Source organism: Periophthalmus magnuspinnatus, chromosome 3 (assembly GCF_009829125.3).
Source record: "Periophthalmus magnuspinnatus isolate fPerMag1 chromosome 3, fPerMag1.2.pri, whole genome shotgun sequence".
Lineage (NCBI taxonomy): Eukaryota > Metazoa > Chordata > Actinopteri > Gobiiformes > Gobiidae > Periophthalmus > Periophthalmus magnuspinnatus.
Window position 1 is genome coordinate 7,658,987 of NC_047128.1, and position 27,237 is coordinate 7,686,223.

At 39.2% G+C, this 27,237-nt stretch overlaps 1 protein-coding gene across 1 annotated transcript in view; it reads right to left on the reverse strand.

Annotated features, from left to right (window-relative positions):
• Positions 1 to 1,061: 1,061 nt before the first annotated feature.
• LOC117388721 (bromodomain adjacent to zinc finger domain protein 2B-like) overlaps positions 1,062 to 27,237 on the reverse strand; it is a 96,061-nt gene continuing 69,885 nt past the window's right edge. Inside the window, 34 exon segments of the mRNA XM_033986308.2 lie at positions 1,062 to 2,472; positions 2,609 to 2,753; positions 3,215 to 3,434; positions 3,437 to 3,512; positions 3,717 to 3,778; positions 3,781 to 3,862; positions 4,543 to 4,678; positions 5,186 to 5,547; positions 6,075 to 6,235; positions 6,771 to 6,926; positions 7,145 to 7,391; positions 7,915 to 8,663; positions 9,308 to 9,452; positions 9,942 to 10,004; positions 10,237 to 10,465; positions 10,960 to 11,034; positions 11,934 to 12,157; positions 12,928 to 13,182; positions 14,402 to 14,542; positions 14,988 to 15,053; positions 17,843 to 17,869; positions 18,130 to 18,174; positions 18,417 to 18,482; positions 19,117 to 19,182; positions 19,547 to 19,608; positions 20,370 to 20,462; positions 20,637 to 20,859; positions 21,413 to 21,514; positions 22,275 to 22,383; positions 22,458 to 22,518; positions 22,964 to 23,221; positions 23,361 to 24,060; positions 25,295 to 25,897; positions 26,305 to 26,517. Coding sequence (XP_033842199.1) covers positions 2,317 to 2,472; positions 2,609 to 2,753; positions 3,215 to 3,434; positions 3,437 to 3,512; positions 3,717 to 3,778; positions 3,781 to 3,862; positions 4,543 to 4,678; positions 5,186 to 5,547; positions 6,075 to 6,235; positions 6,771 to 6,926; positions 7,145 to 7,391; positions 7,915 to 8,663; positions 9,308 to 9,452; positions 9,942 to 10,004; positions 10,237 to 10,465; positions 10,960 to 11,034; positions 11,934 to 12,157; positions 12,928 to 13,182; positions 14,402 to 14,542; positions 14,988 to 15,053; positions 17,843 to 17,869; positions 18,130 to 18,174; positions 18,417 to 18,482; positions 19,117 to 19,182; positions 19,547 to 19,608; positions 20,370 to 20,462; positions 20,637 to 20,859; positions 21,413 to 21,514; positions 22,275 to 22,383; positions 22,458 to 22,518; positions 22,964 to 23,221; positions 23,361 to 24,060; positions 25,295 to 25,897; positions 26,305 to 26,517 — 6,378 coding nt within the window. The 3' untranslated portion in view covers positions 1,062 to 2,316.

Sequence of the window (27,237 nt, forward strand, 5' to 3'; positions counted from 1 at the left end):
AGACTGAAGTAATAGTCTTTGGCCCACAGAAGCAAAGAGAAAATTTCAGCAGTCACTTTCAGTTTCATTCTCTAAAACCTTCAAATCAGGTTAGAAATCTAAGGGTCATAATGAACTCTGACTTGAACTTTAACTGCCACCTCAAATCAATAACATTTGCAGTTTTTACCATCTAAAACATTGCAAATACTGTCTAAAGCAGACTTGAAGAGACTTATTCATGCATTTGTCTCCAGTAGGTTAGACTACTGTAACAACCCACTCAATGGCTTCTCCAAGCAAGTGCAGCTGCAATACATCCAGAATGGTGCTGCCAGGGTCCTGAGTAGAACCAAGTATGAGCACACAAGTCCTGCGTTCAGACCTCTGCAATGGCTTCCTGTGGCTCAGAGAATAAACTTTAAACAGCTCTGCTTCCTTAAGATGTGAGACAGATGGTTCTGTTTAGCTGTGGCATATCACTGAAAGGTTTTTATTCTGCACTCTTCTCTTTAATGTTAATTAAATGATGATTATTTATGTTTCGATGTTGTTTGTATTGTAATTTTAATGTCTTTCTTATTCTATAAAGCACTTTGAATTACTTTGTGTCTGAATTGTGCTATACAAATAATCTTGCCTTGCTTTGCCATTATGCTACAATGATGCATTGAATGTGCAGGGTTCATATTACATCACTACATGCTCTATGGTCAGTGGTTCATGGATATGAGTAGCTGGTTAAAAAAATCCATCACTTGTTAATATACACATTTAAGGGCCCTAGTTGCTATTGAAAGTCAAATTTCAAACATTTGTGGATCAAACGTTAATGTTGTCAATGTTTGTTTTAAATATCAAAAGTTGATCTTTGTTCTCATCTGAGAGTATCACCATAAACAAAAGGCATTGATAAAGCTTGTTGAAACATACTCCAAACAGACCAGCTGGTTGTGATTTAACAACATCAGATTATCAAGCATCAACAGATGTGTAAAAAATATGGCACGCAATTATAATAATTATAAGAAGTGACCTATATATTGTGTATGAAATGCTTTTATAAAAACAAGACTCAGAGATTTACGTTGAAAAACATCCTTTTAATAGGTCCGTGCCACACACTAGTGAAAAATAAAGCTCCTACAAAAGAATGATACTTTTATTCCACAATATCTTAAATAAAGTAACTTCAAGTACTTTTGACTTGGGTACAAAAAAATCTAGCTGCCTCCATCAGGCCACAACACACAGCAAGGTTCAACACAGTGGTTACAAATGGCCTTAGGTCCTCAGTATTGTGGCAGACAATGAGGAGATGCAGTGGAAGCCAAACCTATCGCTTGTTCCTTTTTTCTGCTATGGTGAGGAATGATTTCTGTGTCACCATCCAACTTTGGAGGCCTTGTTGGATTGAAATTATATCAAAAATAAAATGGTCGTAAGAATGAAAACTAAAACAAAAACATCCCCTACATGCCCCTGTTGGAAGGGTAGGCACTACCAAGATTAAGGATACCACAGTGTTTGCAGAGGATATGTATATACTGTACAAACAATATTTATGATAATGCTTCCATCACGGTCACTAAAATAGAATGCTACAATCATTCTAAGGCATAAACAATATCTTAATATTCTTAAACAATTTGTACACATTGTTCCAAACAAGACATAATATTGACATTAATAAACAGTATATACACATGAATCACCATTGTCTATTGGTTCCTCTGCAGTTCCTGTAAATAAATGCAATTTTACAGTTTGTGAGCAAATGAGTACAGTTTTTCGGACACCCCAAAGCACTGACAGTGTTAAACAGTTTTTTTTCCTTGGGCTTGTTTTGTTTTCTTTTTTTGGGAAGAAAAAAAAAACTAAAATAAAAAATAATAAAACACAGAGACACATTCCTTTTCAATTCAGTTCAGATGATTCTTCCTTTTCATAGAAAATGAAGTGGACCTTGATTCATAAATAATTACAAAATTAAATACATTCACTATAATACGATTAAATAACAAAAGACTATTTACAAGTAGTGGAAATGAGTGAGGGTTGGTTCAGTGCAGTGTTCGGAGACAGGGAATGGTATTGCACTAGGATACCCCAATTCTCTGGGACTCTTTGGGGCTTTCATCCCTGTGTAATAATCTAGCGCACCTCCTGTAACAACTATTATTTCAAGGTGACATCTCTCTCTCAGCACTCGTCGGCTCCTTATTACAAAGGAATTGACTATTTCCGACCTGCAAAGCCACATGCTCCACAAATGAAATAACATACAACCTGGTGCTCCATTTTGAAACATAAAACCGGATTTATTTTAATAAAGTCTTAGTTTGTTTGTTTGAGAAGCTCAGTCCAACGCTTCTCAAAAAACTTCCTCATGTTATGACCAGCTCGACCGATGTCTGAATTGTCTTCATTGAATTTTTCGCAGTTATCAAACACCAGGTTGACGTCAATGATAAAGTCTCCAAGTTCTGATATCTGAAATGGCAAAAATAAAATATAATTAGCAACATATTCATATACAAGATTAACATTCAAGGCTAATGTATGCTTGACATCAATCTACTAAAATGTTGAGACAATACTAGTAAGAAGTAAATGTGTAGTGACTTACTGGCTACTAACAAGCTTTTTCTCTTATTGTAGAAAAGTCCATGGGTTTCTTGATGACCTTCTTGTAGCCAGGGACTGATTTTAGGTTGACCGGAGTGAGGAAGGGCCACGCATCCTGATGCCTCTCCAACTCTGCAAGAAGCACCCTGATGGAGTGAAAAACATGAACCATTTTAAGAACTACAAGATAATAACCTATGTATGAGGTTTGATGAAGATAGTCTAGTTTATTGTGGCTATTCTTGGGTAGCAAAAAAACAGTTTTAAGCTAAAGCAAGTAGAAATTTTGCAGGAAAAATATTTATGTTCAACTTTTGATAACCAGATCTTTCTTTTTACACAGAAAGCCACCACTTGGCAAAAGAATCGAACCCAGGAGTGAATTTCTAAGAGGCATAAGTGCTAACCATTGTGCTACTCGCTGTAACAAGGCTTAAAATTGTAGCCACTGATAAAAAATACTTTATTAGGGAGACAATTATAAGTACATTGACAGACATCAAAACCCCTAGATAAAATACTGTATTGCATGTTCTGGCATCACTTCCGAAAAAGAATTAACTTGTTTTAAGCTCCCCCGATTTGTTTTTTATCAGACTATAGTTACCTGCACAGCCCCAGGTCTCGGTTGTTGTCCCTGGCAGTCTTGGCCCGTTTGACACTAGCAGGGCTCTCCTGACTGGCTGCTGGCGGGACAGGGGAGCTCTCTGTCTCAGACTTCCTCTTCCTGGTGTTGTCTTTCGCTGCCTTTTTCGGAGTACTGTTGGCGCTGGTCGTGTCATCTTCGGACACCTCACCATTCCCAGTCTGCTTGCCGTTCTTTTTGCTTCTGCCTTTTTGTTACCGCCAGTGGATGCTACAGGTTTGCTTTGAGGCTTTTTGTTTTTAGGTGTGGGACTGCTTGCCTGAAAAAGATGACAATCAAATCCTAGTTGTTAATATTTAATTTAATTCATTCTGGACCCAAAAAGCGCTTTGCATGGAAAGTTACACAGCATGGCATTAAACATATCTGTCTTGTATTTATTACATTTCAGGTGTTTTAATGGTAAAAAAAAAAAAAAAAAAAAATACACACAAAGGAAAACCTAATATGATTAAAAATGTACCTTCGATATGCATGCGGGGCAGTACCAGTCCCCTTCTGGGATAGTGGTGATTTTGGGTTTGTGCAGTAGGTGTGGCAGCCCTTGTCACAGCCGTCGCACAGCAGCAAGAGGTCCTCATTATCGCCCTTCTTACAGATCTGACAGTACTGCAAAACAAAGCACTTATTAATAAACTGAATAATTCAAGTCCATTTTCTTTCCACATAAATTTCAATGCAAATGTAGACCTTGTTTAACACAGCATGGTAGGTTTAATGCCCCCGCTCAAATAGGAAATAGTTTCTTCAAAATTATTTTACAATCGTGTTGCTGTTTGTGCTTTAAACCACCAATAAGGACATTTTGTTATGTAGGCATAGGACAATATTGATATAGATCTTAATAATTATAATTTTTATGTTATGAATAAGTTCCATGTTTAAACAACTTTAATATAATTGTACTTTATCAATAAAAACAATTTACATCTAGCAGAGAACAAGTAACTTTTTTCTGCACATTCTGGTGATATAATGCCGATTATCTTTGTTGGAGATTATCATGATTATATAAAATGTCCTACAAACAATTACCTGTCTACCCTTTTTATCACGATAAATGATATTATTGTTTACTGTCCCATCCGTAGTTACAATTACATATTGAAAAAGTGGGTTAAGCATTTGCCCACGAACCAGAAGATAATTAGGTAATGCTACAGTGCATTACCTTTAGATTGAGATTAAACCAAAATAAAGCTTGCCTACTCCTGATATAGAACGCATACTGAAATAGGAAAACATCCACTTTATACGAGCGCCTTTGTACAAGAACTGTTATTGCTTACCACTTTCATGATGGATCGCTCCCAGGCAATGGACTTCTGCAGCTGCTGGATGCACATGGCCAACTGTGCAGCACTGCGGACCTCAGTGAGAGCCTTCCTCCAGACCTTCATCCCATGCGCCACCTCCTCCTCACCACTATACACCAACACAAGAGGCAATGATGAGCTAAAATACACACACATATATAACTTATGTAGGAGAGACATTTAGTGGTATCAGTTTAAAAAGCCGCCAACAGGACAGCAGACCATAAAGTGCTCCAACTGTGCAAGAACAGGCATGAAAATTTGGGAGTGTAAGGCACAGGGGAAGAGGTACACACTGGTACTGTCATGTAACGAGATAATCCATGCAGAAACAAAGAGCGAAACCTGCGATTACTGGGGGAGTGAGAGCGATGAAAATACCCATGACCAAGGCTGCACAAGACCATGCGAAGAGAGACAGTGCAAGTCAACAACTCAGGGGAAAAGAGTGCAGTGGAGACCCAAAAAAACAAAACAAAAAATGAGGCAAAACTGAAGAAAAATGCAAGCCACCACAAACTGCGACCCTCACTGGTGAAGACAAACAAAGCACACACAGAGATAGAGGGTCTTAGTGGGAGAGTGGGGGGAGGCTATGGTTTTGGAGATGACCTACCCTTCCCTGTCAGCACTAGTGGATGGGGCGGGGGCAGGGACTGTGACCGTACCCACATTATCCAGCCTGATCTGAATGGTGGTACCTAAGGGGCTCCTCAGGTACCTTCTCTCGATGTTGCGCTCCAAATCGGCCAGACGTGTCACTGCTATGTCCAGAGGGTTGTCAGGGTGACGCACCACCCCGCCCTTCTCGCCGCGCTCCTCCGGGTGGTCCCTCCCCGAGTCCTTCGTGTCCTTGGGGTCTTTGGAGTCCTTTGATTCCTTATCATTTCCTGAGGTGGCTGTGGGTTTGGTCAGAGGTTTGTGTTCGTAGTACACCAGGTCCTCACGCTCCGATTGGGGGTCAGGATACGTCCAACCCTGGAAAAAATATATAACATTGGTCTCAAGATGCTTGCTTTTCTGAACATTGTAGTTTATTATAAATAGCAGGAATTTGTATTTGGACTATTTTGACAGTGCTTCTGCATACAACAATAACCTTTTATAACCTTGAAATTTACAAGATGATGTAATCCCTCATTCATCTTTTGTTTTTGAAATAAAGATATTACCTTTCAAACTTTTTCTAACAAGAAATTAACTCTTCAACTATGAATTATTTGAAAGTAGGTTTGCGTGAGACCGTAGTTTAACTTTAGTTTTAAATTATTCATGATTTTCAAATGACAAAAAAAACTCAAAGCAAAATGGTCTATGTTTGGTCACATTTGGTTGAGTTATGTGACTGAAACCCATGAAGACATCACATAATATTAGCTCTATTCTGTAATGTGACCTACAAGTTGACCACAAAGTTATCTGTGACTGTGGGATTAAACTCTCAATAGAAAACAGAGTAAAAGAAGTAGAATTTAAATGGAAAAAAATATCTACACACGATGTACCTTGACCTGTAGACTGGCTGCAGTGACTTTCCTCTCCAGCTCCTCCACCTGCTGCAGCACCGCGATGTCCATTTCCATAGCCTGTTCCTCCACACACCAGCCCCGCACTGACTCCTCGCTCACCTGGCTCTCCTCCAGGTCACGCAGCTCTATCATGGCCGCTGGATGAAAGACAAACACAAAAAAACTTTTAAATCAGTCTAAACACTGGAGGGAAGCTAAACAAATGGTGAATCGAAATCTGGTGTGGGTTTCTGTGGCTTTTGGCTGTGGTTAGTCCACCTCTCTTGAAATAACTATGGACAAATATTTTTATAGAGACAGGTGACAACACAGATACAAATACAAATCCATTGATGTTTACTGTGTTACAAATAACATGCTGTATACAATATAGTTTTATGTTCAAGGAAAGTCTCTACTGGTTGTGTTGGTTGGTATTGAGAATCTGCATAGATATAGAGACTGAAGCTGGGTCAGTTCAAATCAACCTTATGACTTACAAATTCACTGTTATAAGTGACTGGCTTCTTAAATGTATCTATTGGTTTCTTGTAAAAATAAATGGAACTACACTCACAAAAAACACTGCTTCAATATCGTGTCATCTTCTAAATAAACAGACCCAAAATTCTAATTGAATTAAATGTAGGCTTTCTTATAAAAATCCAACTTTAGTGTTATAATAAAACTCACCATCTCTGTGCTTGGTGCAGACCTGAGGGATGATCTCAATGTATTTCTGTATCTGTCGCTGGAGCCCTTTCTCCCTGATGCCCCGACTGTGCAGTGCCTCCACCAGGGCTTTGAGATCCTCCATGTCGGACACCCGCCACCATCCCGTCAGCATCTCTGCAACACAGCCCCAAAACAACCATGAAACTCTGAGCGATCACTGTTTAAGCTCCATTCATCTATATACCCCAATGAAATAGAGTACACTAGTGCAGAACAATCCCTAATCCAATTATCTAGGATTAGTCAGGCAAGTGAAATCTTCTCCAGCAGGTGCACTCTTTTCAATTAAACTAGGCTTGGTTATGGATATCGATCATTGTTCTTGAGCTAACCTTCTGGGATAGGCCACGGTGTGGGGTGGTCTGGTGACTTGGGCAGCTCCAGAGCAGGAGAGGGCATGGAGGTGGGCTTTTCTATTCGGGGAACAGGAGACTCGCTCTTACTGGACACACTGGCGGCCATGTTGTTCTCCAGACAGTGAGAGGGCATTGGACTGGTGCTCAAGGGAAGGCTGGGACTGAGCACCCCACTGGACCAACTCCCAAAAGGCAGGCCCAGAAGAGAAGAGCCCGGCTTCAACTGGAAAGAGAAAAATAACAACTGTTACAAGTGTAAAAGCACACAATGAAACATGAGCAAAAAATGTAGTTTTGCTTTATGACATTACACATATCTATTTTTATGTATTTTTACCCAAAAGTACCTCTCCACAGATCCGACATGTAACGTGGCCTGGTGGCGCAACATGCAGATTTCAAGTATAATGCCACACTGTGGACATTCCAGGCAAAGCAATATGATGTTCATGCAGACTCTACACTTACATAATATATCTTTAAATAAATAAAAAAATAAATATGATGTCATATGCAATATATAGGGTTAATTTTTATTTTGCAAACTACTGAGTCACTGGGATTACTAAATTATGAAACCTATTGCTCTCTATTTCACTGGGACAGCTTATTAGGAACAATGAAGCTATTGCCAAATTTACATGTTTTATAGGTTGCAATAACCCCTTAACCAAAGAGTATTTTACAAACACTGAAAAGTTTGGTAGCATTCATTCAACACCTACTTATGTATTATGAATCCTCACCTGTAGTGCGGACAGGGGGTAGCTGAGAAGCGTGGCTGGGTGATGGGGGCTGGCAGACGCAGATGCAGCCGATGGCGTGAGGGGCAGTGCGGGTGATGGAGATTTGGGACGAGCTGGAGTGGACAACGCTTGTGGAGACACTCGGGATGCTCCGGGGGGCAACGTGGTGAGAGAGGACAGGTCACAGGGTGAGCGAGGCAGCAGACTAAACCAATGCCCACTTCTCTCTGTTAGCACACGCAGCAGCTGATCATTGGTCTGAAATGGGATCTGAAGAGAGGGAGAGGAGGAGGTATGGGGATTTTCCGAGGTGTCCCGCGAGGCAGGTGCGCACAGGATAGACCCAGCATTGGAAGATGGAAGAGGAGAGTTTGTAGTGTCATTAGTAGTCATAGATGGGATTTCTGCTACAGAGGGCTCAGAGGTATTGTGTGTGGGTGATGTAGGTGTTACTGTGGTAGAGTGTCCCATTGGGCTGCCATTCTGGTGAAGGCTCTCTTTGTCCTCCTCCTTCACAGCTTCAGTCCCAGGGTGGTTATTACTGTCCCGCTGTGAGCACACCTTGACAACAGCGCCTGACTGCTGGTAATACAGAGAGTCTGTCTTGTCTTCACTCATTTCTTCTTTCTGTGCGTCATTCTCTGTCAGTTTGTTCTTCTGCAGTTCAATTTCTTGTGGTTCATCTTTAACTTTGACCTCCTCTGTGACTCGTTTACGCCTCTGCCTCTCCTCCTCCAGCTCCTCTGAACCTGCAGGAAAACAGTTTATCATCATCACTCAATCGTCGCTTTAAAACTGGATAATTTTGGAGAGCTAGCAAAGTTGTGCTGATGACAACTGCAGATGTAGGCTTAAATGATCCTTTAGGGTGATGCGCAGAATTAAAATAAAGGAAAACATTCTCAGCATTTTTATTTTGTCGTGAATAGCTTGATAAGCATTTTTAGTTTGTACAAAAGTGATGATTTACAATATTTCTACCTTCTTATTCCTGTAATACTAAGTGTGTTTTAGTGATTTTGTCACCTGATATATTTCTCTATAAAAGAAATGCTTGGTATGCCATATTTACAATGTACAAGCCATAGGAAGAATATATGACTAGAGACACTCATTTTCAGATCCAGAGACTATTATTATTATTATTATTATTATTATTATTATTATTATTAAACACTTAAATGATGTAAAAATCATGTGATTCAAAAGAAGGACTATGGGCTACTGTACTAGACAGAAAATGTGTTGACACAGTTGCAACATAAACACAATACAAGCAGAAAATTGAATTGTATATTGTTAGAAATAAAAATTGGCAGAGTTTTTCCAATTTGTACTTACAAGTCAAATTAAAATAAATATTTAAACTATAATATATAAATCAGTAGGATACCTTCTCCGCTTTCCATGCCCTCAATGAAGACGCCTCCGCAGTGGGGTAGGACCCAGTATCTGCGGCGGTACCGATCTTGTCCGTACATCATGGCACGGAGGGAGTGAGAAATCTCGTACAGCTTTCGTCTGATTTGGTGATGTTGCTGCAAAAACACCCACATTCTTGTCATGTTTCAACACAGGAAAACAACAAATTGCTTAATATCCAATGATAATTACAGTTAATTACCACATGCAATGCTAATGAAGTAATTTATTTAACAAGTTCATTCCTTCCTTAGTAAACAGGCCTGTGTTAATGTATGTACCGCATGGCCGATATAAATTTAGATTGAGCAATAAAACATTTCAAAGCTATTACAAATCATCATGTTTTTCAAATAATGTAATTGAATTAAGCCCTGTGTTAAAGGTTCAAGTGGTGTAACCATCTCACTGTTCCTCATAACTGTATTGTTAAGCTGTAAGCTTAAAGCCTTACAAGACTAATCCAACAAGCAATAATATGGGAAATAATGTGTTTCTATAATTTACTAGCATTCCCAAAAGACCCTCTTATCAATGTGTTTTGTTTAAATACAGCCACTTAAGGCATTCAGTTTTGCATATGAATTAAAATAAATAGTACAAACCTTGGCTAGTTTTTCGATCTGCTTTTCTAGCTCTTCAATACTAGTAGCTTGGTCAACCTCATCCTGAAGGAAAGAAATATAGCATATGATATTAAATGTTGACAGATTTTGCAATGAGAATGTACACAAAACAAAACAAAAATTATATGTTTACACTTTACATCAAAACATCATATCTTAACTTTTACGTTTACAGAAAAGACATGCTATATAAACATGATTGATTTTGTAATAGAGAAGCATTGAGTTATTCTATATGTGAAAATATACATGATACAACATATAGACACCTCACCTCATCATAGGCTTCAGTCTTCTTGACCTTCTTGATCTCTTCCTCCTCCTCTTCATCTTCCTCATCCGGCTGATCATCACTGTCCTCATCTTCATCGTCGTCATCGTCACTGTCGGCCATTTTCCTCTTTCGTTTTGTGGCAGAGGATGGCGTCCCGACAGACTGGGTCTCCTCCACACCCACACTGGCCTCTCGCTTCCCAGTGCGTTTGGCATAGATTGTCCGCAGTCTGGATAAAGAAATGAACCAATTAGTACAACAAGTTATTATTGTTGTACTAATATTGTTGTTGTTACAGTTTGGGTTTTATAATTTAGTCTTCAATATAGATAGTTAAAGTCATTTTCTGAATACTTAAAATTGCTTTGCAGGTGGGTCGATTTTCATTTACTTTTCAATTATCCGGACGTTCATACAAATAATACCAATATAAAAGAAATAGATAGAGATAAATGAAGATGCGTAAGTCAATATAGCAACCTTCATACTATACTATAATCTCACAGTATTAAAAAAACAATTCTAAATCATAACTATGGTATGTAGGCTCTTAAGAGGTTTTCCCAAACACTCAGAAAAGTATTGAAGTACCCTATTGTCTACTGAAGGTTTCCTAAAACAGGATGTCTGTAGCTTCAAAGTACAGTCCCATCGTTCAGATTTTATTGCATAATTAAAAAAAAAAAAACCAGACAGACCACAAACAAAGAGTTGGACACTTACTTCTTGAGTTTCCCCTCCATAATGATCTTGTCTTTCCGCATGTTTGCCATCTGATCCAAACTCTTGTCTATCTCACTGTAGACAAAATAATCCAGTTAGTCATGTTTGTGCTGAGACAAATTTCTGTGATGTTGGCAAAAACAAAACACAAAATAAGATCAAAACTGATGCAAACTGGCAAATATCAATAGCTAAAAGTAAGATGTTTGAGCTTCTGCGTCTACAACTGCATGATGATTAATTTTATTGAACGCAACTGCAAATTATGGCTCCCTGCTGCAGCGTTATTGAGCCTTCCCCACCGCATCAATAAAACATACCATTACTGCCTAATGAATAACATGGGGTTAAGAGGCTTCATAAGACATTCAATACAAACACAAATACTGATCAAGTAGGCATATTAAATGTTTTTGTTTGATTTTTATGCAAATGTGGAAAATAACTGATAATATTGAATAATAAAATACAATGGAGGGTTGTAAATAGGACTGAACAATACAGAAAAAATGTGTTAACTGATGATGAATATAGAAATAACAATACTGTTTGTTGTTTTTTTTGTTTCACAATACTGACTTTAATTGATACTAAGGAAAAGGCTCAATATTCAGTACAGATTTTGGTACCACAATGATATTAAAAACACTTTTGTTTTCAATTTTCGACGATCCAATGTAATATGTAATAAGCACAAAAGATACTAGTTCTGATACAGATCAAGGCCATTATCAATACTTCTTTAAGTGTCTGGGGACTGATTTTTACATTAAATTTAAGATCAAACCAAGGCAAAATTGAGAATACAATCAGCATACAATCAGGAAAGAGAGTCCGAGAAATTGAATACCTAAGCGTTACCATTTCTTTTGATACACCTTTATGAATGTTGCATCAGCTAATATTGCAGTAACTATAATTTTATACAGTGGTTTGAGCAGCCATACATATATAGTCATATCAGATATTCTCACCTGATGACAGCTTTGCTACAGGCCAGTTCATTGGCGAGGAAGCCCAGGATGGAGGCCTTCTGTTCGGGCGTGTGGGCTTGGAAGGCCTTGGTCTTGAGGCTGAGGGCCAGAGGAGCCAGTTCAGTGTTGGCAGAGTGAGCTCCCATGTACATCTGCAGCACCTCTGACACGTTGTCCCGATTTATGCCCACGTTAGTCAGATGGTCACCAAGCATGGTCTTAGTCTGAGAGAAGAGCACATGGAAAAGAATTAATTGTTAATCAGGATACGGTTTATCTGCTCTACAAGTGTACTTTTGTTTTTTATAGGTGACATAACTGTAAGGATTTCAGAAGCATTAATATTATCTGATTTAAATATTGAATATGGTTTGGTTTAAGAAATATTTAATTAGTATTTCCTATCTGTGTCCTCAGATATGGAGTGCACATGTTACAATCAGCTACTGAACTGAAGAAGCTGCTAGGGCAAGTTGCGAAATGTATTCATTCTCCAGAAACCTTCAGGCTGACAGAATTAATTCTTCTGCAATGGTACCTACCTGGATGACTGAGGGATTACATAGACATCTTTCGAACAAGTAATGACAAGTGTAATATTTATTTATGTTTTACATTTTGTGTTTTGGTTCTCAAGAGGAAAGCTGAATGAGCTACTCAATTATGTTGCCAGATTCTAAAACAAAAAACAGTTTGCAATAAATCCCAACAAGACTCATAGGTTTCATATGTTATGTCCTCAGTATGGTGCATGATATGACCCAAGCTACGGGTTTTATAATATCTTTCATCATCAAAATAGTGTGAATGGAGTAAACAAAATGTGTACTGTACTAGTATTTTAGTGTAAATAATTGTAAAATGGCAGTGCTTCTTTGCCGCTTCTAATCTTAACACATAAAGTTGAACCATGACATCCCTTCTTGTTAGGTTTGGCTAATAAACTATACGCAACAGTGACTTTGTACTTTCCTCCCTCCTGTTCAGAACTGACCTTTTGCCCAGGCGGCAGACCGGGATCACAGACAGCCAGGGACAGCATTTTGACAAGCAGGTCCTGCACTTGGCCCATGCTGTCGCCCACGTTGAGCAAACCCTCCTGCAGCATGCCCAAAGTGGGGACATCTGTATTCAAGTCCAGGCCCAAAACCTTCCCAAAGCCCCTAAGAAACTGCATCAACATCAGGCAGTCGGACACGGCGCAGCCAGGTAGGATCAGACCAGGGATACGTGAGAATTCAGGCAGAGGCTGTGAACAAGAAGTCACTTTGTTAGATTATAGGGTTGGCAAAAATATCGAAAATCTGATATTAATTGATACTACAACTAGTATTGAAATGGAACACTCCTTTAATAAAATAAGATAAGATAATCCTTTATTGTCTCTCTTCGGAGAAATTTATCTTGGGACAGAGGGTTACATGCTTTAACAGAAAAGAAAGACAACCCAGCAATATCAACCTGAGCAAAGATCCACCATTAAGCATGAATAAATAAGTATAACCAAGTATAATACACCATCAGGGACCTTTAAGTCACTCTATACAGGCAAGCCCTTCACAGTCTTATGTTCTATTAGTAATTGTATATTCCCTAAACCTATGTGCAGTTTAATTGCACATTCCTGTGTGCAAGAGGTGCCTACATTGTCACTGGTCTATGATTTACTTTTATTTTTTACTACTCTCTCTGAGTTTACTAGATTAATGAAAAATGAGCCTATTCCTTAGTATCAAAGATTAGATAAATATCTTCATACTTTTAAAGTTTTAATCAATAGGATTAATCAGGTTATTTTGCATTAAATTTAAATATTCTCAAATGTGCCTGTAAATGTCTTGGACTGAAGTATTGCAACAAAATTAAATGGACTCGTTATTGCCCACTTCTCACTATTGTGATTTCTGATTCTGATGCAGTACTGATTATGGGCCACATGAGGGAGCACATATCCACAAACAAATACAGTGGATCAAACAGAAAATGACAGGCGTTCTGAGTGATGAATCCATAAAGTAATTCAGTGATGATAATGAAATACAAACTTCTTTACATTCTCACAGCTACTTTCATTCTAATTATAGAATGAAATAGATAAGTTGACTGTAGATGGCCTGCCTATTCTAAATATACAATATTTATTCATTTGTTCATTTCTGACTTTATAACATTATGCTGAAATCATTTTGTTACTCATTTTCTTGTTCACTGTTGACAGGAAAAATGTAGTAATGATATTATAACCGTAGACAAAATAGCATTAACAGTAAGTACTTATATACTATATAAGTAATAATATATAACATAGGTGTAAGTCCTTATTATATCTTTTACTCTTAGTTAGCCATTAATATGTACCTAAGCAAAGGTGTGGCCATTATTAGTACAAAATCTGGGCTGTACTGTAATTTTTCTTATACAAAGCCTTGTCTTTAGACTTACAATAACCAATTTCAGTTATGAACTACCTTATGGTCAGACAGACACATATCTTCATTTGGCTTCTTCAGTTCTCTGGCCAGCTCCTGCTCCAGCCTCCTCTGCTCCAGTTTACGCTCTTTGTTCAAGCGTTTCTCGTCCCTTTTCTCCTGCCGCACACGCTCTCGCTCCTGGAAAGTAAAGAGAAAAAAAAAAAGAAAAAAGAAAAGTTGAGGCGCCATTAGTAATTGTAGTGTGTGTGTGTGTGTGTGCGTGTGTGTGGGTGGGTGTGTGTGTGTGTGGGGGGGGGGGGGGGGGGGGGGGGGGGTGTAGGGGTGTGTGTGTGTGTGTGTGTGCGGGGGTGTGCTTGTGCATGTGTGCAAAAACAGACAAGAAGGTTTACTTGACTTTGCTGAGCACTGTTAGAATTCAGTCTAATGCTGCGGTGCATTCAAAAGAAAAGTGCTTGAGGGGCCAGAATCTTTTGACTTGGTAAGTGTGCAGAAAAAATGAAGGGAGGAAGGGGGAAGAGAGGGAGTGTGTAGAAAGAGAGAAAGCAGGATTCCATCTAGGGAATAATGACTTGGGCCCTTTTTATGGAGTGGACAGTGTGTGGGTTATGTGCATATGGACTACCTCTGCTTTCTTGCGAGCTTCTACAGCTTTCATCAGCATTACGTGTTGCCGCCTCCTCTCTCTTTCCTAAAATGGCACAAAAACATACGTACATGAACAAGCAGCCTATACACAGAAAGACGCCAGTGCTGCCAATGGACTATATATATATATATATATATATATATATATATATATATATATATATATATATATATATATATATATATATATATATATATATATATATATATATATATATATATATATATATATATATATATATATATATATATATATATATATATAGATATATATATATATAGATATAGATATATAGATATATAGATATATATAGATAGATAGATAGATGATAGATAGATAGATAGATAGATAGATAGATATAGATATATAGATATAGATAGATAGATATACTTCAATGAGGCATTCGTTAGACCGAAGACCATACTTGAACAAACACAAACTTCACAACTGTAACGTGTGGTGGAAGCGTAAGTGAAGAGAGTACATATGACAACCAAAAAGCAACACAAAGATGCAGTACAAAGTAGATGTGATGACAAGCTCAAAAAAGAGAAGCAGCTGGATACGGTGACAGCGCCATCCAAACTAAAGCTGACACAACAAAAGCAACAAAATACGGGTTGCCAGATATTGTCTGATGTGCCACAGAGGCCGAGGCAATCAAATAAATAATCACTATGGAGTTGGACTAGGCTAATGCTTTAGTATTTAGTTATGGTCTGACAGGTAGACCTCAAATGAAACATCCTTTTTGAGATTTCAGTTTAGATATTAATCTGGTAATTGGTAAGAACTAGGCAGCTTTGTTTTGCTTGTGTGCTTGATCCACAGTGCACTGCAAAGGTTAAAGGAATCACTTGTGGTTGTCTATCTCTCCATTTCATCTTCTTAGGTGTACTGCTCCTCTTTCCTTTTCAGGCTGTTTTTTCCTGCTGTGATCCACCAAAAAGCTGGTGTTCAGGCTTGCCAAGGACATTTCCGACACATACAGAGAGATAGACCCGCTACTGGTCTGCCTCTGTGATAAACAACACACAATGAATTCCCTGTGGTTTCGATGTCCTCTTTCTAAAATCCTCTAGATGATACTCAATTAGTCCCTGACAAGTTTGACTAGTCTTTTTATTTATTAACTACAACTTATCAAGCCAGTTTGTACTAAATGAATGGCCTGTTTTTAAAGGCACAATTAGGTTGAAACCATTAATCACTGTAAACAAGAAAGGCAGATCTGTTCAGTTGTCTTGTTGAGTGAAAGGGCTACAAGCAGGACAGCCAGGCCAAAAGTGTGACAGAGAACCACACTTGTCCCAATGATGGAATTGATTTAACTTTTTTTCAACTTTCTGTCAAAAGTTTATTTCCAAAAGTGGGTTTATTGCACCTTTTAAACTCAGGCAGTGCAAGGAAGAACAGTTTGAAAATGTATTATTTTAGTATAGTATTACAGAATAGTGTGTACCTCCTTTAAAATGTATTTTGTACTGTAGTCTGAATACTTAAAACACTTCATGTTGAGTTGTATTATGTGATAGTGTAAAACATTACATGGGATTAAAACAGCTTTGAATGTAAATGTATTTATTGCTAATTAGAGAAAAAAATACAATAGCTGCGTTTAAATTTTTTTACTTCTACCATTGGCATGTAACTGTAGCAACTGTAGGCTACTCTGAATAACACCAAATAAAAAATTTGCAGTACTCAAATACAGTTACTCAAAATTATGTGTTGCCGCCTCCTCTCTCTTTCCTAAAATGAATTTTTAGTACATGTATTTAGTTACTTCCCAACACTGCTCTAAGGTATGAAAAGCTATCTCCACCATAGAAAGACAAAATGATTCTCTGTAGCAATTTTCAATTTTTTTTTGCAAAGTACAGGAACAGTGAATGACAGAGAGGCTGGGGCGGGTTACAATGTCCAGCGCTCTGTGGACGGCAGAAAGATGCACAAAGAGTCCGGGCCGGAGTCTCAAGCACTCATGGGAAACGCAGGCTACTCCGACACAACAGTTAGACAATGTATGTGATGGATGAAACTCCTCCAGTGCACTGTAGCCTCGTTCCACCAAGCAATACAGGTACAGAGCAGTTCAGTTTTGTATAGTGTGGGATGGTGGCAGTTATTTTTTTTTTTAAATACACTGTTATTATATAAAATGCTATGATAAAAACAAACATTAATAGTATAATTATTCAAATACAGTATAAATACTTGTTCTGTGACTGTATTTCTTGTAATTAAAAACGCTAAATAATTTAATTTGTAACAACAATTTGTCAATTTGTCTAGACACAACATAAAACCATGAAATAATCATAACATATTTTGTTTTTCTAGCTTGTTAGCTTATGATTCTCCAAGTTACAATTTTAAATTTGATTTCAGAGAGGGTTACTCTTGACCAGATGGAGCAGTTATAAAAAGCAGCAATGAATGCAGACTTGATGACACTTTGTGCCCTCTTTGAGAATAGACATATGCCACACCAATCCAAACCATACTATGTACCAGTTGGTGGAATCATGGCTCCTGAGACGGTGAGAGTGGATTGGCTAGCAGTCTTTGCAATGCATTCTGAGTAGAGGGCAGAGGGTGGGGGAGGGGACAGGAGCCTGCTCTGTGACAGGGTCAGCCGTCCCTCAGGAGGAGCAGATGGAGGCAGCATACTGACTCGCTTTCTCTTTTGTTGTTTTTGCTGGAAAGCCATGCAGAAGAATGTAGTATGACAGCAGCCAGTGCTACACTTAATGCATTGCTATGACAACCATAACACAACCAGTTACACGATGCAGGTGTTAGATGTACAAAAATAAACATACCCATACCATATCTAGTCTATGCCTCTCCAACTCCTGGCAGAAAGAGTTGGCAAAATATTATGGAACAGAAGTCAAACCAATACCATAAAGCATGGCATTAATTATAAATAAGATGAAATAGTTTGTTGGTATTGTGTATCTACTTTTAATAATCACACATCCCTGCATTTACCTCTCAGTCACTCACTCAAACACACTTGAAATTCTTATTGAAGTCAGGCCTGACGTAAATGGTTTTATTTAGCAATAACTATTATGTTGAAGAGGTTGAGAGGGCTGTAGTGAATGCCTACCTGATGTTTTAGGATCTCTGCCTGCTGCCTCCTCATCTCTTTCTCCTTGAAGACAAGAAAGACAACGATTAGGGAAAATCAATATGCTTCCATAGTGCCAACATCATGAAAATCACCACCGACTGATCAAATTTGAGCCCATTTAAAAAATGTACGTGCTATTTTAGAGCTGCCTTTGAGGGCTTAAAAACCTGCAATTCTGGGAAATGTTATCTAACAGCTATATTTTATACAGAAATGTTTAAATGTATGAAATACATGAGAATTGATGCTGATTATTAAAATACCTTTATGCGTTTCTCAGCTTCTAATATTTTGGCATTGGCGGCTTCCTCTTTCTTCCTGCGTTTTGCCTGTGAATACAAATCACACATCACGTAAACAAGCACATTTCAATGTCTTTTTGAGTGAAAGCATTGTTTCACTCTGGTTAATTGTTTGCAGTTTTCTGGCTTGGGCAAAGATTTCATGCCCCTGTATGCCAGTCAAATTTGTTAAACACGGAGAATGAATAATGTATCTCTTTAATACGTAATTGTGAAAATGTTGAAGCCTCCCGTTAAGAGTGGCTTGCCAACCGTGTCAACTCAAAATTGATTTAGTCCTGCTAACACTTTGAAGCTCTCACAGTCTAATTGTGTGTGTGCATTTATGTGTTTGCGTGTGTGGCAAACTGCACCTTTTTCCCCCCGACCCACTTATGCTAAACTGTTACTGTTGTCTGATGAAAAAAAGACTTTTCTGTCCAATTTAAATAAGGTCTGAAGAGGCAGCAACAGCCATTTTAATATTCAACAGCCGTCAACCAAGACCAATTTAGCATTAGTTCCATGTGGAATTATGCCTAAGACGACGCAACTCCCTCCATTGCATGCCGCTGTTCAGTAATGAGCTTTAGGAAGATTAAAACACTATAGACTGAGGGCTACAGCAGCTATCCAGGAATGTTCTGCTTAATCAGAGGTGCTCTTGGATCTGATCCCGCACCTCCAAAATCTGCTGCGCCCTGAGTTCCTTCTCCATTCGAATCTGCTGAATTCGCTTGATCTTCTCCTGTACATAAAAAATAAAACAAAAGTTTAATCGAGATAATGGCAAATATTTCGAATAACGACTTCCATTTACTATATTTGGGAATACACTTATTACACACTATAATGTATAAATGTATTAAGTAGTTACCAAGCCTGAATCATTCTTAATAAACAATTTTTTTTCAATATGAAATACTGTAATCTTTGGTCCTGCTTTATTAAGTCTAATTAAGTTGTAGTTATTATTAAGTGGTACCCTATGTTTTAACAATTTTGTAGAGTTGTTACATCATTGTTCAGTGCTTTGAGGAGCGCACAGGAAGGGACTGTATATTTTGAGACAGAAAAGAAGAAAGAGAGAGGGACTTTTTTGCACTGCCCACCTGCTGCTTGAGGATCTTGATCTGTTCTTTTTGCTTCCTCCTCTCTTCAGCTGCCATGATCGCTGCAAGAATAAAGTCAATGTCAAATGGTTAGTATCTGCAAAAACCTACACTCAAAACTAAAGACTATAGGTACACACTATACATTGTCTCATTTAAAACAACACAATATGATGGTCAGTAAAAAAGAAGAAAGGAAATTTGGAAAAGGAATGTAAACATTTTATTGTATTGGCTTGTCCAGTTTTTATTTCTTTTATTTTCATTTATCTTTATTTATACTCGGATAGCCCAATGACTCTCAAACAAACTCTCTTTTTCATGAGCACCCTGTTAAAATACAAAAATACAAAAAAAACAAAAAAAACAAATTATTATATAGGTCAATTTAAATTTTATTTTAATTTCACATTGAAACATGTATAGGTGTGATTATGAATCTTTATCACCAATGTGTTAAAGCAGTAGTCACTTTTTCTATATGTGGCAAGTCCTTCTGAAGAGGGATGTATGGTATATATTTTTCATATTTCAGCTTGTGCACAAAGAAAAAACAAAAGGTGCATGCATAATGTTTGAGGTATATGAGAGAGAAAGATTAGAGCTGAAGGAAGATTAAAGCCTGTGCTTTCAAGTGATTTATATAAACATGGACATACATGCGAAGACTATATTAGAGGCGGAAGTCGCCCAGAGGAAATGTAGCTCTTTATATTATACCTATTTAGATGAAAGCAATCCTGAAAACTGGCCATATAAAAAAACACTGCTACATTCCTTTCAGACTTCGGCATATGTTAACAGCACAGAAGATTTAGTTTACCTTGCTGTTTCCGAGCCTCTTTGGCTGCACGCGCCAGTGCTTGTTTTTCCAGTTTTCTCATCAGTTTCATCTGGGCAGCTTGTCTGGCTATTTCTGCACACAGCAGGAAGATTTGCATTGTCAGTGAGAAATGTACACAGAACTCTAAATGCTTCCTAGAACACACACAATACCCATAATGTACTAAAAACAAGCAGAGTCTAAACCACATTGACCCTGAAAATGGACTCAATGAGTCCATTTTCAGGGATTGTTCAGGGGGCTCACCTTGTGCCTCTAATTTGCGTAAAAGCTTGACCTCACTAGGACTGGGCCCCTCTGGTACTAAGGGGTCTCCCACATTTGGGGGTCGTCCCTTTCTTCGTCTGGGACCTTTGGCACCATCAGGTCCTAACTGACGCTCAGAGTTCGGAGGTCGTCCCCGCCGACCTTCCATCGCCAAGATACGAGGAATGACCTCATCTTCCTTCAACAGGCTCCACTGTAATCCCTAGCAGCAAAGGAAAAAACAGTAAAGAACACTGCAATGCAACTATATACAATTATAATGACTTTAAATGAACCTGACTTAGCAATAATTAACAATAATACTGAAATTTCATACTCTAGATGCGGATAAGAGTATCTTACAATAGTCAACTAGTGAATCAAGAACATGGACACAGATAGTGTTTGGCTGTAAAGATAGTGATTACATGAGGTAAAATAAAAGATGAAGTGTTTATCACAGTCAGCCTGTCCTTAAAAGGCCTTAGAACAGAGTGTTTTATGATCTAGTTTTTGTATTTTACAGTGAGCAGTAAACACAATGTGTGTTCTATCCTTTTGTTCAGGACAGAAAGCATGGCATGCTGTATATCAGGTGGTCACCTGTGGAAGTAACATCATGGTATTATTACATGTTTCCATGCACAGTGAGAGGTCTGTGGACTAAAGCTACTGAGGGCTTTGGCTCTGGCCCTGCCGACAGCGACTGGAGCTTTGCCTGCCTCTAGATGAAAAGATGAACAGGGATCAGGGAGAGAGAGATGAAAGGCAGTCACCTGGGGTCCTTCTCTGGCTTCATAGAAGTCACCAACCCTTATCTTTGCACTGAAGCTAAAATTATCACGCGTGAGGCCACTTATTCCATTTCTGGATAGATACTACAGAAAAGAAAATAATATTTGCGTTGGTTTAGGCAAGAAAAATTGTGAATTTAGCGACATTGATAAGCATCTTGGAGGCACTAGATTGGAGAATGTTACATTGTACAATTGTGCAGTGTGACTAATGATCATAAAAGTCAGGGGACAAAAAGAGCAAAAGCTCTCAGGAGAAACAGGTTCGACCTTGGGGTGCACAATTCAGGCCCTTTGCTATTTATCGTAGCCATGCTCAGCCTTTTACTGCCTACTTAAAGCTAACAGTGAGTGGCTGTCAGCTGCAAGACACTTCTCAGTTTGTCCTCTACTTTCAAAGGCAGGGGCAGGTTTAACACGTGTTACAGTTTAGATTACTGTGAACACAGTAAATAAATACATAAATAAATAAGTAAATAAATAAACTTAACATGGAACCAAAGTTGTGCATCCCAACATGGAGAATTAATTAAATACTTGGGAAGGAAGGGTGAAAATAGTAGCACAAAGTTGATCTAGACTAAGATCTCTCACTATGAGGAAGTGGGATGGATAGAGAATGCTGGAGTGCAACAGGGAGGAGCATGAAGATCCAGATACATGAGCAATTATTTGTGCAAAGCAGAAGAGCAGCCATCTCATTTAAAAACAAACAACAAACCACCTCCTAAATGCAATTGTTTTTATGGCCCACCCTTGTAGGAGGAAAACAGCCATTCTACTTTGCTTAAACATTTGCCTCATGTATCTTTGATTACAGACTCCACTGCAGCGTCTCAAGTACCTTCATCACATCTGGGTACTGCCTCAGCTTCTTCCCACAAGGACCATAGTAGGCCACGTCTCCCTGGGGACGTCCTGCCACTGATTTGATTCTTGTTTCTCTCCTCCATCTGTGAGCAGTAAAGCAGAATCATTTATTAGGAATAATTAATGCAAAAAGATTTTCTCAGAGTTTCTTTCTTACCCCAACTCCAATGGCAGCATCAAGTCCTTTTCATCCATCACTCGCTTCTTTTTGACTAAACCTGGAAGGAATACAATAAATAGAATATTATTAAATATCTCATTTTGAATAAGTGTTTTGTTAAGCATTGTGTATGTGTCAGAACAAATAAATATTAAAGTACAAAATGTGTAATAGCAAAATATTAAGGCAGTTTTATTTCTTAAACTGTGTGAAGCAAAATGAAGCACTGAAAGCGTATTTGGTACATTCCTGGCTGCTCCACATATGTCCTCTTCCCTCTGATCTGTGTAATCTCTCCACTGCACAGGAAGGCGGAAATTAACCTTGTGACTGTGCCAAACAAGTTGTCAGGGCTCTGAGCATGCCCCTACAGGATCTCCGAGCTCTGCTTAGGCCACAAAAGCACTGCTCTCATAGCCATCTTTGAGTTATAATAACCTTATGTATGCCTGCTTCTGTTACCAGTCACTCTTATGTTTTGTTTTCTGTGTTTGGTGCATTACCTAATGGAGACGCCAGGCTGTAGGAGGAGCCTGGAGAGCTGTGATAGGCCAAGGCACTGGAGCTGGAGACGATGGGGCTCTTGATCACCTGCAAGTTAAGAGGGGAGCAGCTGGTGGCTGTGTGATTGGATGAGGTGTTCAGTACTTCTGCGCCTTTGTTTAGCCGGCGGGACGAGGACTCCTTTTTGGATCCGGACGGCAGCTTCAACTCCTTTGCTTTCTTTCCAGAGATGTCACTGTCAGAGTTACTGTCAGACTCTGAAACAAAGATGTGCTGTTAGATCTACAACTGTAAAGACTGACTGCACTAGCGACAATTCAGTGATGGACTGAAGGATGTGAGTAAGTGCACCATAAAATATCTGTAATGTCTGCAGTATTATGGAATATGACTGACCTGACAGACTGTCGTCAGAGTCCTCCTCGTCTTCTTCCTCCAGGTCATCATCTTCATCATCATCATCGTCTCCAGAGTCGTCTGATTCCTTATTGGCCGGGAGTCCCGCTGTGGGGTTACATGTTCCTGGGAGCCCCACTCCCGGTATTCCCACTCCTGGGATACTGACCCCAGGAATCCCAATCCCAGACTCTCCTCCTCGAAACAAATCCACCAGAGACTGGACCAAGTGGTTTTGGGGGAGGCCTTTCCATGCAGTTAAAGCATCCGCCTGTGCCTGCCCCAGCCCCAAGCTGTGTCCCTTAACCAGAAGGCTCTTGTTCTTTCTGGATCCATGGCCTGTGGAATGGGGTGAGGTAGTGGGGGGCTGTGACTGGGTGCGGCTGGCCCCTGTGCTCAGATTGACAGGCATTGACCCACTATCAGAGTCGCAGTGAGACGACTTGCCTTGGGGGGCAGAGTCTTTGCGTGGTTTGGTGATGAGGGCCAAAGGTGCGTCCTGAGTGGTGCTTTGGATGACTCCGTTGGGGTGGTGGGGTTCGGGGAGCCCCAGCAGGGCACTGGAAAGGAACAGGTTGGAGTGATTGTTCTGGGGAGCAGGCACGGGAGGCAGTGGAGACAGAGAAGTCCTCTTGGGAGACCTGGGTCCCGTTTGCTTTTTAAGCTCAGCTGGGAACAACTGCCCCTGGGACCCGAGGGTCTGGGAAAGAGAAAAAGAAAAATGGGATTGAGTGGGAGAGATTCAGGAGAAGGGAGGGAGGCAACAGAGGGAACAAAAAGGTTAGGCAAAATGAGAATAGAATTAGGACAAAGTGCTCTAGCTGTCACTATGTATCACTGTTGATTGTTTGAGCAGGTGACAAAACTACAATGCTTTACACTGGTACAGTTAACTGTGTCTTAGCTGCCCTTTGTAAAATAAAGCAAACATGAATGCAATAACGAAAGGTATTGTACTCAGGCAAGCCCCCAAACACACCCTGTGTGCCTCTGAAATTGTAATTACTGTCTGCACTTGTGCAAAGCCTCATCATGGTGAGAATCATGGTTAGAATCATGCAGATGGATATGTTTGAACACTGATGACAGTTCTGCCCGATCAGTATTTAAATACACACGGGTCAGACTGTAACATTGCACTTTATACTGGATGTGACATGGAGTGAAACAAATCAATTTCACAGACCATGAAATACAGTAACAGTACTGAAACCACAAGGGGAATTTGGCTCATTGTAAACTTCTCTATACTTGTGAAACTGAAAAAGAGGAAACTATTTCCACAGAATAAAACGTCTCCTGATCAGTTTAGCGAAGACTGTTGTCACTCATGTTTTTAATCAGCTAAAGCTCAAGGCCACCTCAGTATATGTAGATATAAACACAGTAATGCTATTGGAATTCAATTGCCTAACCTGCCAGTCCCCCCTACATTGCACTGTGTGGTTTTGGCAGACTAGGGAAGAGATTCACCAGATGTGTGTAGAGCACATACATTTTCCTAAAGCCAATAATTAGAAGAAATGGAACAACTAATTTATCAAATCACAGCATATGACGTTCGTTGAAATAATTTACAATATTCTTTTGTTTGATTTTTTTTATTTTTTTTATATTGAGATAAACTGGTATGCTGTACTGACATTTTGCTACAAGGCCATCACATTGTCTTGAGGCAGTCAGACAGGGCATGAAAATACAGAACTGAAAATAAGAACTTTTATTGTCAGAGTACAAACTGAATGTATCCAACAGTGACTTTGTAAGCAATATAGAACACATTATAAGACCTCAATTATCATTACTAGTGGAAAGAGTTTTAGACCAGAGACTAATGTATCAACCTGGGAGCAAAAAGGTTCAAGTATAAATATATTTGAATTGTATTTCATGGTTCTTTTCATGTGAATAACTTCTAAAAGCAGTGCACATACCTGTTTGAGCCTGAACTCATTGATTTGAGCCAGTGAAGCCTCCAGCAGCTTCCTCTTGCTGGGCTTGCCTCCTGCCGCGTGCTGAGGAGGCTTTAGCGTCCGCTTCTGGGAGCTTGTTACAGGCGAGGTCAAAGAGAAGGGTTTGGGGGAGGTAGACATCGGGAGGGCAGAGCGCGGGGGAGAGGGGACAGACAGGGGTTTGGGGGACGAGCACAGGGACAGGGGCAGGTGCTGTGGGGACGAGGAGGGCAGAAGTTTGGGGGAGACCGTACGGGAAAGAGCTTTGGGGGATGTTGTGAGAGCAATGGGGGATGAGGAAGGTGAAGACACTCTGTGTGTTACCAGTGCCATGGGCTTTGAGTTGGCAGCCAAACCGGTGGACTGGATCACACTGAAGTGCTGCTCTGTACGTGGCCTGGAGTTGTGCAGGGCCAGCGGTGAGGTTTGGGATGGGGCAGGGGGCGATACTGAGCAGGACAAGGGCACCAGGGATGGAGGGGTGGATGGGACCTTTGGAGTTTTGGGCTCTGTCTTTGCCTGGGTCTCTGCTGTGGATGCTACAGAGAGGGGTCTGTCTGCCTTCACATTGTTCTGTATTAAAACCTGAGGAGAAATTAACACATTGTGAGAAAGAACACTTTTAGTCATGATAATTTATTATAATTCATTCAATTATTTTATCACAGGGCATGAAGGGAGGCAAAATCACTAGAGTGCACAGTGTGGCCTGCTAGCTTTGTACTGTCCACATTTATTTTCTCATCGCTACTGATGGTATGAGTGTGCTCAATGTTAACTTGTACACAATAAAATGCAAAAAATACTGATATATAATTGTTCCCCTGTGCTTTCTCTGTTCCGTTTGTCTTGTAGCTCTAGTATTTTCAAAATAATAATACAACTAAAATCTGTGAAAAAAAATATTTAAAACATAGCTTTGCAATTTGAGGAAAAAGCTATTAATAAAATCAATTTTTTGTTACACCCTGATATAACTGTTTCTATCTTACTTTTGATTTCTTCTTGGCCCGTTTGTCTGAATCCAAAGGTTCATTGGGTTTGTCCTCGTCCTCTTCATCCTCTTCCTCATCATCATCATCTTCATCATCCTCAGGCAGATCCTCCAGGTCGCTGCTGAGAGACCCATCAGTTGAAATGTCGGAAGAGGAGCCCGATTCACTGTGGCTGGCTGTGGAGCCGTCTGCTGGCTTCTTTCGTGACTTCTGAATCAAACGACAACAACAAATTATCTCAGCTGATCTTTGTATAATATATAATGTTTAACCTTTTTATGAACTAAAATATAACAGTTAATTAGGACAGTTGACTCTTAAATCAATTGTACTTTTCTTTTCATTTAAATATATTCATATGCATTTGTTTTTGCTCATTTGATTGTGCTATATCAATGGAGAAACATTTAGCATACTTTCAAGCTGTTGTTTGGCAAATGTTAGTAACACCCCTATCGTGCTGTGTTTGGATTCTTAATTATGTTCACTGAAATATTTTATCATGGTTTTATCAATATCACATTTTTGCTGACCAAAACTAAATAAAAATGATAGTAACAAGTAAAACTATAACAAAAATTACATACACTTCTGTTGACTAAAGCTATGCCCAAACCTTTTTTGTCAACCCTAAAAACAGAGGAGACTAGATCCAAATTCAAATTTTCAAATTCCCAGAGCCTCAAACCAAAACATACAAACTCATCTTTAACTAAATTGCAAATGGTCACATTTTTATTTAGCACTTTTCCTCCTTCAAGGAAGTCATCCGTTCACACACATATTCATACACAAGTGTACACAGACAGCATTCATCTGTGCTGGAATCGCACCACCAACCTGTGGATCGGACCGCTCTACCAACGATATTTACGTTGAGAGCGGGATTCAAACTGCAAACCTTCAGATCAGTGGAAAAAATTCTACTGT